Source organism: Coloeus monedula, assembly GCF_965178545.1.
Source record: "Coloeus monedula genome assembly, chromosome: 4".
Taxonomy (NCBI): Eukaryota; Metazoa; Chordata; class Aves; order Passeriformes; family Corvidae; genus Coloeus; species Coloeus monedula.
This window is the reverse complement of record NC_138784.1, coordinates 74,729,125-74,745,920: the sequence shown is the minus strand read 5'-3', so window position 1 is coordinate 74,745,920 and position 16,796 is coordinate 74,729,125. Positions and strand designations below refer to the sequence as shown.

Sequence of the window (16,796 nt, the reverse complement as noted above, 5' to 3'; positions counted from 1 at the left end):
GCAGCAAAAATCCCATTTTTCAGAGGAGAAATGAGACTGGGAGAAGTCACCTGGCACGGGAATGGTGACACTGGGAAAAGAGCATCCACCTGCCTCTCCCTTCCATGCTTTTAATGGAAGTTGGCATCATCTCCTTCCAGTAAAACTTGGAAATTTCCCTTTATGAATACGAAATGTGCCCCAAAACCCCCAAATAAAATCATTTTATCCCACCAGGATTCCAGCAGGGGGGAGAGGAGGCATCAGCAGAATGGGAAGGAGAAGTTTTCCAGCTCTCTGCTGCCTCCAGGGATTTTTCCGGTGCCTTTGGATAGGGAGAGGAATTTTGCATCTCTCATTTGTGGTGCAAATGACCATCTGCTCCAACAGATTGGGGAAAGGGAGTGGAGCTGTGGACAATCTGTCTCAGACTTTAGAGGTGAATGACGAGCTTCATTTCATAATCAATGTGAACCAAATCAGATTTGCCTCATTTCCAGGCTGCTGACAGAATCCTGCAGGAGTTCTCCTTGGGGAAAAAAAAAAAAAAAAGGTCCCTCTGAATGGGACAATATTCTGCTTTACTTGAGTGCCACCGTCAGGAGCAGCTGTGAAATGAACTCACCTGTCCAGGACTCTCTGGGGCTGCAGAATGTTGGACAAAACATGAATCCTGTGATCTTCAGCAGCCACAACTTCTGGAGGAGGGTCCCATCTGTTCACGGCAGCGACCTGTTCCCACAGTTTAGGGGGAAAAAAAGAAGGGGAGAAGTGATGGAATTGTCTCCAGCTGCAAAAGGCTTGGCAGATCACCAGCAGTAACGATGGCTTTATGTTTCTGAGGGTCAGGCTTTGTGCTGGGCTTGGCTGGGAGCAGAAATCTTTTGAAGGGATTGAAGGATGATTTGAGAGGTGGATGGAAGGCAGCCAGACACTGCTCACCATGTTTAATATATTCAACCTTTTCCCAGGAAGAAAACAGGATGCCACATAGGATGCGAAGCAATTTCGCTTAGGTTTTAATTATCCATTAATTTGCATCCTCTCAGCGCTGGTGGAAGGTGCCAAACTCAAACCCTTGGGGACTGAAGCCACTCGTTTATTCATCGGAAAAGGAACAGAACGGGCATTAACAAAGTGAGCAAACTCCTGACAATGCCTTCCTGTCTTTCCTGGGAGGGAGAGCACTCAGACTCCAAGGATTCCCTCCATCCATTCTGTTGGAAGCTCTGCTGACCACTAATGAGTTGTGCATTTTGGGGGTTATTAACGCTACACACTCAGAAATAGGTTAAGAACGACCCAGACAATTCCAATGGGATATAAAGTTTTCACAGTGAGACCAATCAGCCATTGGAATAATCAGGAATAGGTTGGATGGGACTTGGAACAACCTGGGACAGTGGAAGGTGTCCCTGCCCACGGCAGGGGTGGCACTGGATGGGCTTTAAGGTCCCTTCCAACCCAAATCATTCTGGATTCCATGATAATCTCCCCAGGGAAATGGTGGATTCCCTAATGTTGGTCACTTGTAGGATTTGGCTGGGCCATCTTGTGCTTTTCCCAAAAAAAGGCTGGACCAGATAAACCATGAAGTCCTTTCCAGCCTGGAATTCTATGGTTGTGTGGCAGCCATGCCTGTATTAGGCAGCAGCACGGTGAAACAGGGAAATGTTCCGTACTGACAGCTCCATGTCCCCACTTTTCAGGGGGAAAGCAGGAGGAGGGAACTCGTTTTAGCTCTGATGTGGTCCTTTGCTCTGAATTAGTGGCTGGGAGCACGGTGGGTGCATCCTGGGGCACATCAGCTGCTCAAGGGTACCCTGGAGGAAGTTCAGTTCTTTTATTGCAAGACTATTCCACGGCGAGAATCAAACGTGGTGAGTTGGACAAGTAGGAATTCCACTTCCAAACTACACTCCTGATCCAACCCACATCCCTGCACATCCATTTGGTGTCAGTGAGACAGAAGAGCTGGTGCCTCCAAATTGTTTGGCAAGAGAGTTCCTGAGCCTAGAGGAGGCATCCTAAAATAACATGAGGAGAGGACTTTGTGAAATAGATAGTTTCACTCAGAAGTGAAATGCTGGTCTAAACCAGTCACTCAGGTTTACTTTTACAGTCCATAGAGAAGGAAAAATTTCTTTAGTATATTCAAAATTATATTGAGAGGAAAACAGGTTGGCACACAAGACAAAGAATAAGATCAACACCTTGGGTAGTTGGGGTAAATTACACTGGTATTGTCGTCTGTGTGTTCAGGATGGAAGAGAGCCTGGCACTAAAGAGCTCCAAAATTTATACAGATAAAGTTGGGAGTGATGGGTTTCCTGAAAGGATCATTTGGAAAGGATAATTCCCTGAAATACAGCAGTTCCAGCATGGCTTGGGCCCACACAGGACATGTAGCAACCAAATTCCACTTAAAGCACCACAACAGGGGAAGGTTTCTAATCCAACAGAATTTCTGTAAGGCAGGTTTTGGGGGAGGAGGTTTCCTACAATTGCAAACACAGATTTTATCTTCTTTATTTAGAAAAATTCCACGACGAAATGATGTTTTCTTACCTTTTCTTCCACTGAAACCTTCTTGAGATCCAGCTCTGTGATTTGGAGCAACGTGAAAATCGCCAAGAGCCAATACTCTCCTTGTTCCTGAGGGACAAAGTTTCCATTTTGACAAAAAATCCTTAATTTCACCCAGCCAGCATTTCATTCCAATCGGTTGAAATTAAACTGGCCTTAATACATTGCAATATAAAAGTTTTTTATCTTGAAGGGTGTCAAAACACTGCCCAAACTGACCCTTCAAAAGCTCAGCGGGAGCTGAGTTGTTCAAAAGTTTGTAACCACAATATTCACAAGGCCAAGATGGGAATTTAAAAAGGGATATGATCAGACTTTTCTTAGGAGAAGGACATCCGAGCAGGAGAAGCCTTTCAGATTATGGAAATCCAGGAGAAGTTTATTTCAGGTACTTTTCCCTGCTAATTTCATTGTGTGCCATGTCAGACCAGTCTCATAAAAACCAATAAAAACTCGGCAATTACAAGAAAAAATTAAAGTCTTAATATTTTTCTTCTTTCTGCCATCAGAAATGACTGTAAAATTCATACAAAATTTGGAAATCACATGAGTCGGGATAGAATTATCTTTGATCCCTCAGGACAAATGACCTGTCCACTTCTAGAGACAGAAACGGAGGCTGAAAGGATTCTGGTGTGCTCCAAACCATCATGTTTAGGTTCTCATTTTTGGTTCTTGCTTACCTGTAGAGGGTTTTTTAGAAGATTTAAAACTCTGAGGAGAGGCAGATCTCCAATCCATTTAAGCTCACTGAGCTCAGCCACCTGATCAAGGACAGAAACAGAGCATAAAGAAAGTATTTTAATCCCTGCTCTTCAAATGTGGGCATTAAAAAAAAAAAATCATTACAAGTCACAAAAGGGGTTTACAAGTTAACTGCACTCAATGAGGCACTTCCAGGCACAAAAGAAGACAACTTGGCTGGGAGCTGGAGCAGCAGGATAATGCACACAGCAATTTCCAAGCACCTGCGTTTTTCCAGTTCTTTCAAATGTCAAGCCCTAACACATTTGGCTTTTATGTGCTGATGTGCTTAAGTGAGGCAATTCTGCAGTTAAATTCGTGCTCTGGCTGAGTAGTTACAAAAAAAAAAAAAAAAAAACCCTTCTATGAGTTTCTTTTCACTGAAGTTCAAGTTCATCCTACAGAACTTGCAGCACTTGGCTAAAAAGGACCTGGATTTTTGTCCTTGGACGTATCCAGAGGGATAAATCAGGGGATTGGGAGGGTCCAGTCTATTTGTGTTGGAACCCTGGCTGCTGAGGGTTTCAGCCTTTCAGTGCTGAGAGGCAGTGATCCTCAGAAGCACACTGCATTCGATCCAAAACCCTGGGAAAAGTTTCCTAAATTGTGTGCTAACACTGAGGTAGTTGCTGTGGAATTAAAAGTTATGTCACAGGGTAAAAATACGTAGAAATGTAGAAAATTATGTTTAGGGGATATAGTAAGAATAGGTTACAAAATGGAGGGGTTTGGGTGTGGATTTGTGTTCTCTTTCTTCTTCTTCTTCACAAATCTGAATGTTCTGTCATTGGGTCAAAAGTTCCGCACTGCAGAAGATGAAAAGTTAGTAACTGGGTTGTAAGTAAAAACATATCTCATAATTGGTTAGTTTAGACTTTAAAAAGTAAAAAAGTCCAACTCATGGCCGTTTCCCACCCTTCCAACAGAGGCACACTCTGTGCAGCTGTGCTACTGATAAGATATCATAAACAACTAAGTCCCAACAAGAATCATCGATCTCCTGCATCTCAATTCAAACTCTGAGTAAAAGAACTTGGGATGTAGAGAAAAAAAGAAGAAAAAGGGGTACATTTGTGGTCTTATCTGTGCACAAAGGAAACTGGGCACTCAGTTTTTGGGTTTACTCAAGGTTTTTGTGCCCCAAACAAGCCTGGTTTTCTTTCACTGCTGAAAGATGGAATCCGAGAATCATCCTGGAATGGGTTGGGTTGGAAGGACCTTCAAACCCATCCAGTGCCACCTCCACTGTCCCAGGCTGCTCCCAGCCCCAATGTCCAGCCTGGCCTTGGGCACTGCCAGGGATCCAGGGGCAGCCCCAGCTGCTCTGGGAATTCCATCCCAGCCCCTCCCCACCTCCCAGCCAGGAATTCCTCCCTAATAAAATCTAAATCCCTCCTGTTTTAGTGTAAAACCCTTTTCTCCTGTCTGTGTTTTTCCATGTAAAAAGTCCCTCTCCATCTCCTTTATAGCCCCTTTTAAACACTGAAAGCCCAACTGAACCTAAACCACTTCGGATTTTCCCTAATTTGTACTCAATCCTTGTAAAGTGTCTAAAACCATAAACCTCAACCACAGCCAACCCACTACTCACTCTGAGATAACAAGAAGCCCACCCAGGACACGTTTGACCAAGTTAAATGTGATTTGAGTGGATTTCTTAAATAAATCCCAGAATTCCAGCCATCAACAGTTGAAAATCACGGAATGTTTACAAGAGGCTTGGTTTGCAGATAAACTTACTGTGCCCATTTTTGAAAAATCAAGAATTTAAGATCATTCTGAGAGGTTCTGAGCTGAAGTAACTCCGTATTTTAATTAATTAAAACTCCCCTTTAAATTATTCTTCAGAAGGCAATGTTCAGAAAAGGGTGACTCAGTTGCAATAACGTCGTTCAAAGAGGCAAGTTTTGATGAGGTAAAATTAAGAGGTTTTTATGTGCTGTTAAAGAACAGTGGAAAATAAATAAGGCAATGGAAGTGGTGTTATTAATGTTAATAATTAGAGAGTTTCCTGTCTGCTGCAATTGAGGTACCTTTAAATGTCAACCTAAACACAGGGAGAAAAAGAATCCCCAGTGACTTGAATTAAATCCTCTAAATCTGTCTTGTGAGTGGGGAAAAATGACAGAAAATGTTCCACTGCTGCTTTATATTTTTATTTTCCTGCATTTCTTTTTTTTTTTTCTCTCCTCACAGATCTGTCTTTGATGTCAAAGTGATTCATGAATTGATGGGTTGTTTTTTTTTTTTTCAGTTAAGGACGCTGGAAGATCAATATCGAAATTATTGTGGATATTTGGCTTGGCATTCAAAATTCAAATGAGTTGGATGGTGCCATTGTACTTCCAGTACAGAAAATTGTGCTGCACGACAAAAGCCGCTTTTTAAGGGAGTTCTTGCAGTTCTGCCTTCCAGGGAGTTTCCAGCTGAGAGCTCAGAAGAATCTGTGGCCATAAAATTGGGCTGAGAGATATTAAGAACCCCCCCTGAGAGCTGGCAGCAGCAGAGCTGTGGTGTAAGTAAAGATCCTCTGGAATAATCAAGCTGGAAAAGCTGCAAACTCATCCCTGTCTGATCCAGCCAGGGGAGCACTGCGAGTTCTTGATGTGTGAGAGCACTAAAGGGACACCTGAGTGAAGATAAACCCACCCAAGATACTTAATAAGGGCTGAGAGGACACCAGGAATCAACATGGGAAATACCAAAGGAAAAGATCTTTTCTAATACTCATTTCTTGCAGGCCTGGATGATTTTTTTGGGTCCCTTCAAGGAATTGAGTTTTAAAAAATTAAAATATTATGCGTTGTTAGGAGAAGCTGAGCTCAGCCTGGACTGTGGTACCTGGTTATCCTCCAGGTTGATCACCTCTAGGAGATCATGTTCCTCCAAGCCTTGCAGACTGTTTATTTTATTGCAGGACAGATCCACCTTCTGCAGGGTTTTCAAGCTCTTCAGCCCAGTCACCTTCTCAATCTGGTTAAAGCTCTAAGGGAAAAAATGGAAGCAGAGAAACTGCAGGTAAAACTCAATGGAAAACAACATTCCTGAGGGGGAAAAAAAAAAGAGTCATTTGTTAGATTTGAGGATTCTTTGTCACGGAGAATCCTGTCACAAACAGGCCTTTTATGCATTTAGCCTCATGCACATCCTGATGTGACACGTTCCAGCTCCTGGAAAAAGGAATCAACTCTCTGCTGATCAGCTTATCTCCAACTCACCTTGAAGAGACAACAGCAATAAAAACAGCTCTAACATTTTTTAAAAGCTGATACTGGCCCCAAGAACACTCCTGTCACCATCCAACTCAAAATTTAGAACGCAGAGACGCATGGAAAATTATGGAATATATATACATAAATACATTGAATTTCCCTCTGCAATCATGGCTCTATTTACACTTGTGATTGCAGAATAAATAATGAAAAAAATTAAGGTAGGATATAGAGGAGACAGGCTGAGGGTTGGGGGGTGTTCACCTGGAGAAAAGAAGGCTCCAGGGAGAGCTTCCAGCACATTCCAGGGCCTAAAGGGGCTCCAGGAGAGCTGCAGAGGGACTGGGGCCAAGGCCTGGAGGGACAGGAGGCAGGGAATGGCTTCCCAGTGCCAGAGGGCAGGGCTGGGTGGGAGATTGGGAATTGGGAATTGCTGGCTGGGAGGGTGGGCAGGGGCTGGGATGGAATTCCCAGAGCAGCTGGGGCTGCCCCTGGATCCCTGGAAGTGCCCAAGGCCAGGCTGGACATTGGGGCTGGGAGCAGCCTGGGATAGTGGGAGGTGTTGAAGTTGTAACTGGGTGATTTTAAGGTCCCTTCCAACCCAAACCTTTCATGATTCAATGATTCCCTGATAAGATACAAAAATCTCTCTGGAATACATAAGTTCCTATTAATGCACATTAAGTGAAGGCTTTATTCACTGTCAGTGACAGCACAGAAATGATTAAAAAACAATAATTAAAAACCCCCCTTCTTTCCTGTAAGTTCTTCCAGACTTTCACACGTGAAATGACCCAAACTTTTGAGAACCCATAACCAACTCTCAGGGCTCTTTCAAATGAGGCCCTGATTTCTCACCGGCCTCAGGACGGTTTCATTTCTCAGGGCCTCACCAATCAGAGCCTCATTTCTGCCACAAACTCCAAGCAGGGACAGCAAGTCCCTGCTCCTCCCTGTCCCAGTGATTCCCACACGTTCCCAGATGGCCTCTCCACAGGATTCTTTCTCCATAACCTTGCAAAGTTTTATTTTGCCATCAGCCTCACCTTGTGCTGAAAGCTCGGAAGCCTCATCTCCTATTAATAAATATTTAGGAACTGTTGAAATAAACAAGCCAGCTGCCTCTAATGTTAATCCAGTTGTCTGTCCTTGACATTTTTCCTGACTTTTAAATGTTTAATTAGGTTATTAATAGCATGGAGGCTCCCTCTCTGCTCCTGAGCTTTGTTAGACCTCTGGTTAATCGGATACATTCGGAGCTGGAGTTGCAAAATGCTGGGCCAGAGGTGCCCAGAAAATTCTGGGAACAAAAGGGATTTGGGGATAGATCCTTTCTTTTTTTTTTTTTTTTTCCCAAGCAGAAAATACCTAAGTGTCCAGTTCATTCTAGCTGTGCTTCTTATTTTATTTTTTTCCTTGCAAACCTGAGTGGAATAAAGGGTTTTTGGTAGAGCAAGGCAGAATTTGCAGGTTTTGAAGTCCTCCTCCCAAACTTTCAACCCAAAAAGCTCAAGGGAAAATGGAAGAGAAAGCTGAATCACTGGGAAGAGAGAGGATAAAAATAAAAAAAAACCTCCCAAACCTGCATTTTATTCTAATTAGCCAAAGAAAATGCTCCACTAAAATCTGCCTGTTTCCATAACTTCCACATGACTCTCTCCTTGGCTAATGAAAAGAGACAAGCAGTGTTATCACTAATGATACCAGCACCTAAAAACCAAACTGAGGGACATCCATAAGGTTTAGTTGTTAACACAACCTCCCAACACTGGACAGAGCAGATTGCCAAGGAAATTCCCGTTAGGCCTTTCAACAAACCAGGAAATCTCGGCACACAATGGTTGAAGGAATTGCTGTGGCTCGAATTTTTTAGCGAAAAGAGCTTCAAAGTATTTAGAGAAAAGATCCTCACACTCCAAGAAGCTCCTTTCAGAACATTTCGATGGGATTTGGCCAATCTGAGTTAATCTTCTCCAGTAAAAATGAGACCAAATTCCATTTTATCGCTGCTGAGGGAATCACTGCGAGCTCCTGGAGGTATTACAGATGTGAAACATAATTATATTAACACTCTTTGAATATATTATTCAAAACATGCGAAATGTCAACACCTTCCCTGAATATTGAAGCAGCCAAGGGCCAATCTGAGTCAGTATTTTCCACACCCATTCCTACAGAACAGAAGAAAAACCTTTAAATTTTTTTTAAAGGATTAGAAAAGAATATTTCTATTCCTGATAAGGGATTCATTCACTTCACTTCAAATATTTATGTGGGTGCTTAAAACTAATGCAGCCAAATAGAGCTATGAGGTTTTCTGGGACTTACTTTTAAAGTCCCATTAAATATTTTTAACTTCTTATTACAAAGTAAAAGCTGTTAAAAGCAGCCTGTTGTTTCTAGAGCAGCTGGATTGCATTAAAAACAGGTTTGAGTTGTGTTTCTGTGCAAAATTTTGTATTATTAATTAGAAAAAAAAGTACAGTATTGCAACTATCTCTGAAAAATTATGTGATAATCTTCATATTTATTAAAGTATTGATATATTGGTAAGAGACAGGCTGGAAAACCATCAGAATTCTTTCTTTCTTACCAGATTGAGGATTCTGATAGGCAAATTCTCCAGGCCCCTGATGGCAGTGAGTCTGTTGTGGGACAAACCCAGCTGGGTCAGGCTGTGACACTTCTCCAGCCCTCGGATCTCCTCAATCTCGTTATCTATGCAGAGCTTTCAGGAAAAAAAAAGACCTGGACACAAAACCTGAGCAGTAATTAGGTGGTAAATTAGCAACTGGAGTCCAATTTTATGGTGTGGGCAGCAAAAGCTTCACTGTGAGGAATTTTAAATCCCACTGCTCTGAGCATCCTGCCCAAATTATTCAAGTCATACCAACCAGTGATACTTTATGGGGTTATTTCACTCTAAATTATACCTTCTCTACCCTGGCCATCTGTCCTGAGAGGAAAAAGTGTCTTTTAAATGAACATTACAGTTAAAAGCAGCAGTACCAGTAGTTAGGATTCCTGTCAGCAAACTTCAGCATTAACAGAACTCCTCAAATTCCTTAAACAAAGCACCTTGGACAACAAATCCGTCTCAAATTTCTCCTTTAAATGGATGAAGTCAGAGGAACCTGACTCTGGATCTGCCCAAAATTAGATGAAACTCTGCTTCAGGGAGAGGACTCTTTTGTGATTGGAATTAGGCAAGAATAGGTAAAGGTTTGAACAAGGAAAAATTACAGTTTAAGCCACAAGCATCGACATGAGGCAGCAAATTGCTCAGTGCTGAATAATAATACAATCAATTTTAGCCTCTTAATGATTCAGTAGAAAGCTTTGTCACGTACTTTCATCTTACATTGTCACATATTTTTGTCCAAGTTGTGTCTCTTTCTGGTTTGGGCAGTTCCTCCCAGACAATTCCTTTATAAACCTTTACAAATCCTACATAAACCTGTCAGGTGTGCTCGTGTGTGCACACAAAAGGCAATAATGACTTTATCATCTGCATCATAATTCACTTAAAAATGGTAAGAAAAGCTTAATTACTGTCAGTGTGAATGCAAGCCAAACACTTCTGCTTCTGCAGGGTATCTCAGAGAGTATTTTTTTTCATCTAGGATTAAAAATGCAATTGTTCTGTCTGCCAGGTCTTTGGTGAGGAGTGTTTGACACGGATTGGTGCCACTTTGCTGTTCTGAATTCTGCATTTCCAATCCTGCCCTCATCCTCCTCTGTCTCAGGGGCTTCTTCTGTGGCCATGAAAACACTTTTGTCCCCATTTCAGCACCACCTTCCTTGACAAATGAAGAAATTCAAGGCAGCTGCACGAAACCAAATCAAACCCTACAGATCAGACCCACAATACAAATCTCTGATCTTTTCTTTTTTCCCCCCTCCTTTTTCATTTTGCTGGAGGGTTTTTGCTCTGTGATGGAAAATTAGAATTGCAAAAAGGAGAGCAGCTCGGTGCCATTTTGTGACAGGATTCCTGTCACCTGCACCCTTCGTAACTCGGGAATAACGTCACCTGAGTGCCCTGCAAATGCTTCTTCTGCTCCCCTGTGGAACAGGCATTGGATTAATATCAGCTGGTAATGGGCAAGAGACAGAAAATTACTCCTGTCTCCTCCTTTTCAGGGAGCAGAGAATCAGGATGCAATTCCTGAAAGAAAAAAGGAAAAGTTCAAGAGCTCTCAGGATGCAATTTGAAGGCAGCAGGGCAACGTGAAGCTCCAGGAAGGAATCTTTAGGGAAAGCCTTGGGAAAACAGCTCTGAAACGTCAATTTACAGGTTCCTGTTTAGCAGGTTTCTGCCAGAAAAGCGTTTCTAATTCCAGAAATTGGGATGAGGGAGGAAGTGGGGAGCAGAACAACCTTTGCTCCGTGTGCTTCCCTCAAAAACTCCAGGAAGTTTTCCTTTACTTCAAAATTCTTTGCAGTGAAACAGCCTTGTCCTGCATAATTAGCTGGGCCTAAGATGAAACAACAAATTCCTGTTTTATTTAAGTGTTCCAAGGTGATACCCTGTTAAGCTCTGGTATTTAAAAATCCTTTTTTAATGTAATTTCTTACCTCTGCCATGCAGAGACTGTGGGACATCTCCCCTTTTCCATGACACAAAAAGGAGTTTTTTGTTTCTCTAGCAGGAAAATCTGCCCAAATGTACCCACTTTGAATGCTTAAGTAAATTAAGATCAGTCTCAGAAGTACAATTTAATCTCAGTTCTAAGGACAAAACTGACATGAAAGGGAAAATACAAAGAAAACAGGTTTTCATGTGAAGAAACAGCAAAGAAAAAAAAGCAACTTTTCTCCCATTCAAGATTCCCCAAAGGATACAATCCAGCAGGAGTTTAGTGAGTGAGTGGTATGCTGCTAAATCTTGCATTTTTGGGATTCGATTGTGTGAAAAATCTACTTCCTAAAGGCAAAAAAAAAGAGAGGAATTTGGGGTTATTTCTTCAGCACTTACTGTGGCTGGGAGTTCGCTGTGTGTTGCACACAGGGGTTCAGTGTGGAAGGAAATAAAAGACATAAATAAAATCCATATTAAGAAACATAAATCAAATAGAAATATCCACATAAATATAAATAAAAGGCATAAATAAAAGACAGAGCCAAACAGTGAGAAAAGCTGTTAAAATGTGAACTGAGGTAAGAAAGAAGAATAAGGAGGAATAAAAATTGACTTTTGCCTGTGCCCAAAAAAACATCTAACTTAGATGCAGAAAATCTCTTTGAATTTAAACCTTAAATTTTTTTTTTTTTTTTTTTTTCAGACTTACCCTGAGGTTTTTAGGTGGTTTAAAATTGAAATATGTGGTCAGTTCATTTTTGGAAGCATTCAGCTCCATTAAGTAAGGCATGTGACTGATACAGGAAAGATCTAGAAATGAAACAAAATGTCAAATCCTGTGTGTGAATGCAGAGATCATCATGGCAAAATGGGATAATTACATCCTGGAGCAATTAAGAATCAATTTGTAGCTGCACATTCAGAAAGTGATGCCCAAAATGCAGAAATCAGATCTATTAACTCCTTCTCCTAGAGGAAAAAAAATGGTTTATACCCCACAAAGAATAAATATCCAGGTTCTACATTTAATTTTCATCATGTCAATTGATTTGCCTATAAGCAAGAATATATTTTTATATTCTATCCACCTCTAGAATGACAGATTCACTCTGTCCTGAGTTATCAATTAGTGGAGAAAAGTATTTAGGCCACAGCTGAAGAGTAAATGAGTGGTTGCTATGGAAAAGTGCCTGCTCTGTTCATATCTGGCCTCCACAGGAAAAAAACCTCTTATTAAAATGAGCAGGGAGAGGAGCTGCTTTACAAAAGTGCTGCTATTATTGGACTCCAGCACCTCAAGTGAAAGGAACTCGGAAGAAATGATGTGGCTGCCCCACTACAGCTTCTTCCACTTGATGTTAAATTAAAAAAAAAAGACACAGAGAGAAGGAGCAGCTGATGGAGGTTATCCCAATCTCCATTTATCACCTTTCTAAAGGTAAACAATGTAATTTTTTTACCTTTGGTCACCCTTGACGAGGGAAAACTTAAGGCTGGGAAAACCATACCAGAAATAACTTGAAATATTCTCTCAAATCTCTGCCTCAACCTTGACATATTTGCTGGGATTTTATCTCTGGTTAATAAACTGAGAGTTTAAGCTCCATGTTGCCACTGATAAACATATGCTGGTCTTAATGGGCCATGGATATTTCCGAGGAGATCAAGCCTGGTTCTGTGGAGCTGGAATATTTTACACCATTAAAATGTCAGCCAGGCTTTGTGACACTAAAGCTCTGTGCTCCAGTGCCTTTCTCATCTGAAATGATTTCACAACCCAAGAACTTGCAGTGTATTTACTCCATACCATTAATTTTATTGGAGGAAAGCTCCATTTTCTGTAGGTGAATGTATCCAGAGAGAATGCTGATGTCACTCAACTCACGACCCTGGAAAAAGGAAAAGGAAGGGGATTTTAATAATCATTTTAATAACTGGTTCTGTAAACTCAGCTTGCACAGGAGCAGGAGACATCGGAGAGGTGTCCTGAGGTCCCTCCAGACAGGGTGACATCTACAGAAAGTGATGTTAGAGCAGCCAGCAATGGAGAAAAGGTCAAAAGAAGGACTTGGAAACAACAAAAAGAGAGCTGCAGTCAGGAAAAACGCCAGGGAAACAAAGCTGCACAGAAAAGAGAGGGGCAGCAGAGATCTTTGAGAAGACACAACCATTTTAACTTCCTGAACGCAGCATTTTCAGGTGTTTCACACATTCCTCTGCTTTTTTCCTCCAGCTGACTAGAAGCAGGAAGAAACATTTTCACACCTGGATAAGGAAAAACCTTCCTGCTGTTGCTACTACAGGAAAAAAAACCCCAAAAAAATCTCCTCCGCTCTGAGTCTGATCAAAACCCCCGTACATGAAACAGCATTGGCAGGCAGAGACAAAAATCTTTCTTGTGACTTTTTTTTTTTATTTTTACTCGGCCAACTATTTGCTGTTAAGAAAAGGAAGTATTTGTGCAGGGAAACACCTTGAACTGATGGGTTTTTTTTTTTGCTTGTACTTACTGGAAGCGTCAGATGAAGATAAACATATTCAGTCCCAGGGGCCGAGTAGCCCAAGGTGTGGAGTCCCTCAGCGGCGGTGTCTTCGTCCAACACTCCCTCCAACCGACCCTATACAACACCAGGAAAGGGGAGGAATGGATTAAGGGGAGATCTGTGAAGGGGAATTCCACGCTTGGTAGAATCCAGAGGCTGCTGGGGTTCAAGTGGGAACAGGGTTTAATAAAAGTCCTCGATCAAACGCTGCTTTCAACACTCCGCCACCCCACCGAGGCAGCAGGCATTAGGGGAAGTGACGGGTGCTGCCCTCAAAACAGCTAAACAGAAACATGCCACGTGCCAGCTCGATACGTTTAAGAAGGTTCATCAGGTTTTTGCTGGGGTTTTAAATTTTCTCCCTCCTGGTCGAAGCACAGCACCCATTTGCCAAGACGTTGAGCCACGCAGCTCCCATCGATTACGGCCACGGACTTATAAAAGTCAAAGTTACAAAGTGCTTATCTAGCTTGGGTTATAAATCTATGTAACCTAATATCAGTATAACCTAAATCATGACTTTTTATCAAGATAACCTGAAGCACAGCCTTCTCTACTTATATAGCCTGAATCACAGCTTTTACTTATGTAGCCTGAATCATAACTTGTACACCTATAACCTGATGCTTATATAACCTGAATCATGACTGTTGATACCCATATAATCTAATATTAATAACTTTTTATGCAACGTAATGGCTGGTATATAGTTAACTAGCTGCTTAAATGTGGAATAGACAAAAAGAGAGAGGAAACCAAACCAAACCAACTTACCAGGTGTATAGTTTTAGAGGTAGATAAGTGTCATACTAACGAGAAATTGGCAAGCCAAAGCCAATTAGCCACAAAACAAAGAATTTAGGCCGGTTAAGACCAGATGGACCAAAGAGCACCATAACTGTGCATGGCCTGAAGATAAAGTGGAAAAGTTCAAGTGTGAAGAAGACTTTAGAAGCCTTCATCAAAGACCCCCAAGACCCCCGAACTGGGGAAATGCCTGCACAGTGCAAAGAATTATCTGATAACTGTGAGATCGTGCTATGTAAATTAGTTCCAGGTGTATGCGATGATGCTGTAATGACATAGCAACATTAAGCAAAATTTACTGTATAAATGTACCACAGCACTTGACAAAGGTGGGTGAGTCAGGAGAAAAGATCCCCCTCACCACCAGCGCTGCAATAAACAAACACCTGCTCTACAGACGTGGGTCTGTGGGGATTTATTCCCAGCCTCTCTTTTGGACATCGTTACGGATGCGAACATCTCAGCAAGTCAGCACTAACACCACTGCTGCACCCCAATACGGACTCTATTGGAAGCCCTTTTACAGTTGTTCAGCATGAGCAGCCCGGTGCTGCTCTTCAGAGAAAACAAATCTTTGCTGAAGAGGCTGCTTGACAGATGGCACGAATGAACCAGTGCGTGGGTTTAACGAGAAAATCAGCCAGTGGCTTGTGAAATTCCTATAAGCTCGGAGGAGCCACACGACAATTGCTCATCTAGGGACCAAGATAAATAATGTAATCATCGAAGTGATAGCACCTACACGTTAGAGCAAGGGAGAGCATTTCCACGAGGCAAAATATGAGGCGGTATTTCGGGGTATTGGGATTTAAAGCCCAGCAGGGCAGGGAGAGAAAATTCACTTGTGTCCTGGGGCTTGTTGAAGCTAAGGGCTGGGAATTTGAACAGGAAAGGGGTTTCATTTGGCCACACATGTGCCAGTTTATCTGTAGTTTATATGGCCAGGAAACTTGGCAGTCCTGGATTAATGGCTTGAATTGACTATCTTCACAGTTTTTTCCAATCTAATTGATTTTCTGGGAGAGAGGGACAACCCAGAAGTACCCTGGACAGCACGGAGATGGAAGGGACCCTAAACAAGGCAGAAATGAGAGGTTCCCCCATTCACTCCCCCTTCTTTCCCCCGTATCTACACTGAGGGGGAAAAGGGCAGTTCCCTCACAAGCACACACCCCTCCCCAAGTAGCTGGGGAGCCCTGAGCTGAACCTCTGAGCGCTCTGACTCCTCTTCCTCTTCGCCGTCCTCCTCCTGCTCGTCCTTGCGGTGAGGCGGGCCGAGCTGGGGCTGCTCCTCGGGGAGCCCCCGTGCGAGGGGCTGCGGCGGCTCATGAGAAGGAGGAAGCCGCTCCCCGAGGCTGCCCTCTCCCCCGTTCTCCTCGCCGCCCGCCATGAGCTGTGATAAGGAGGGAGGGGGAGGAGGGGACTCCGCTATCAGTCCCGTCCCCACTCAGGTCCGGCCGCCGCCATTTGTTTGCTAGTTGCCATGGAGACGGAAAGAGCCGCTCCCACCCAGGGCGGGGATCGCGCCAACTGCACCGCCAGCCAATAGGAGCGCAGAGCGTGCAGCGGTGCAGCATGGGAGGTGTAGTTCTCAGCGCAGCGCACCCTCGCCGCGTCCGCTGGGCCGCGGAGCATTTTGGGAGTTGTAGTCCGCCTCCCTCAGGCAGCCATTGGTCTCGCTCCCGCGTCGAGGAGCAGGACAAACTTATAAACGTTATAAATATGTCAATTTAAGGAGATAAAGAGGTGTCTTCTCTGGCGAAGACAGAGCCTTTACTGCCACCTCAGTGCGTGGAGGGAGACTAAAGTGTTTATTCTACGTCTTTGGTCAACCATCAATTAACCCAGACCCTCATTAAGCCCTATTTGCATATTAACATTGACACGTCTGAGGATGCAAATGGCTTCCATGTGTGCCATGGCTCATATGGAATCCCACCTATAAGATGTGATTGTTCCATTCCATTGGGGAGGGCCAAAAATAGTATTAAAGGGGGATTTCAAGGTGAAAATATTGAAGGGGAAAGCACTTCTTGTTAGGGATTAGTAAACTACTGTGTCTCTCCTCCTCCCCTGAAGGGATGACTTTAAGTGAGTTTTGTGCCTCCACTTTCACTGGAGCAGACCTAGAAATGTTAATTTTTAATCTATCTATCTATCTATCTATATATATGAAATAGAACTCTCTTACTATGCTTTTTGTCCCAGCACACATTAACGCTCCACAGTTGGTGGTGAAGCAGTGTTTTTCTGTAAGAAAAATGTACAATTTCAGAACCAGTGGGGAAAATAATCTATATCATTTAGCTGGAAATATTTGGGAAATAATGAGAGATGAGACTG

General features: G+C 42.8%; 1 protein-coding gene across 1 annotated transcript in view; it reads right to left on the bottom strand.

Moving 5' to 3' along the window:
• LRGUK (leucine rich repeats and guanylate kinase domain containing) overlaps positions 1-15,843 on the bottom strand; it is a gene marked incomplete at both ends in the record, with an annotated part of 39,840 nt that extends 23,997 nt beyond the window's left edge. Inside the window, 10 exons of the mRNA XM_082280380.1 lie at positions 605-711; positions 2,548-2,634; positions 3,249-3,329; positions 6,151-6,294; positions 9,115-9,239; positions 11,367-11,448; positions 11,813-11,913; positions 12,911-12,992; positions 13,614-13,721; positions 15,616-15,843. Coding sequence (XP_082136506.1) covers positions 605-711; positions 2,548-2,634; positions 3,249-3,329; positions 6,151-6,294; positions 9,115-9,239; positions 11,367-11,448; positions 11,813-11,913; positions 12,911-12,992; positions 13,614-13,721; positions 15,616-15,843 — 1,145 coding nt within the window. The remainder of the gene's footprint in view (positions 1-604; positions 712-2,547; positions 2,635-3,248; positions 3,330-6,150; positions 6,295-9,114; positions 9,240-11,366; positions 11,449-11,812; positions 11,914-12,910; positions 12,993-13,613; positions 13,722-15,615) is intronic.
• Positions 15,844-16,796: the final 953 nt, after the last annotated feature.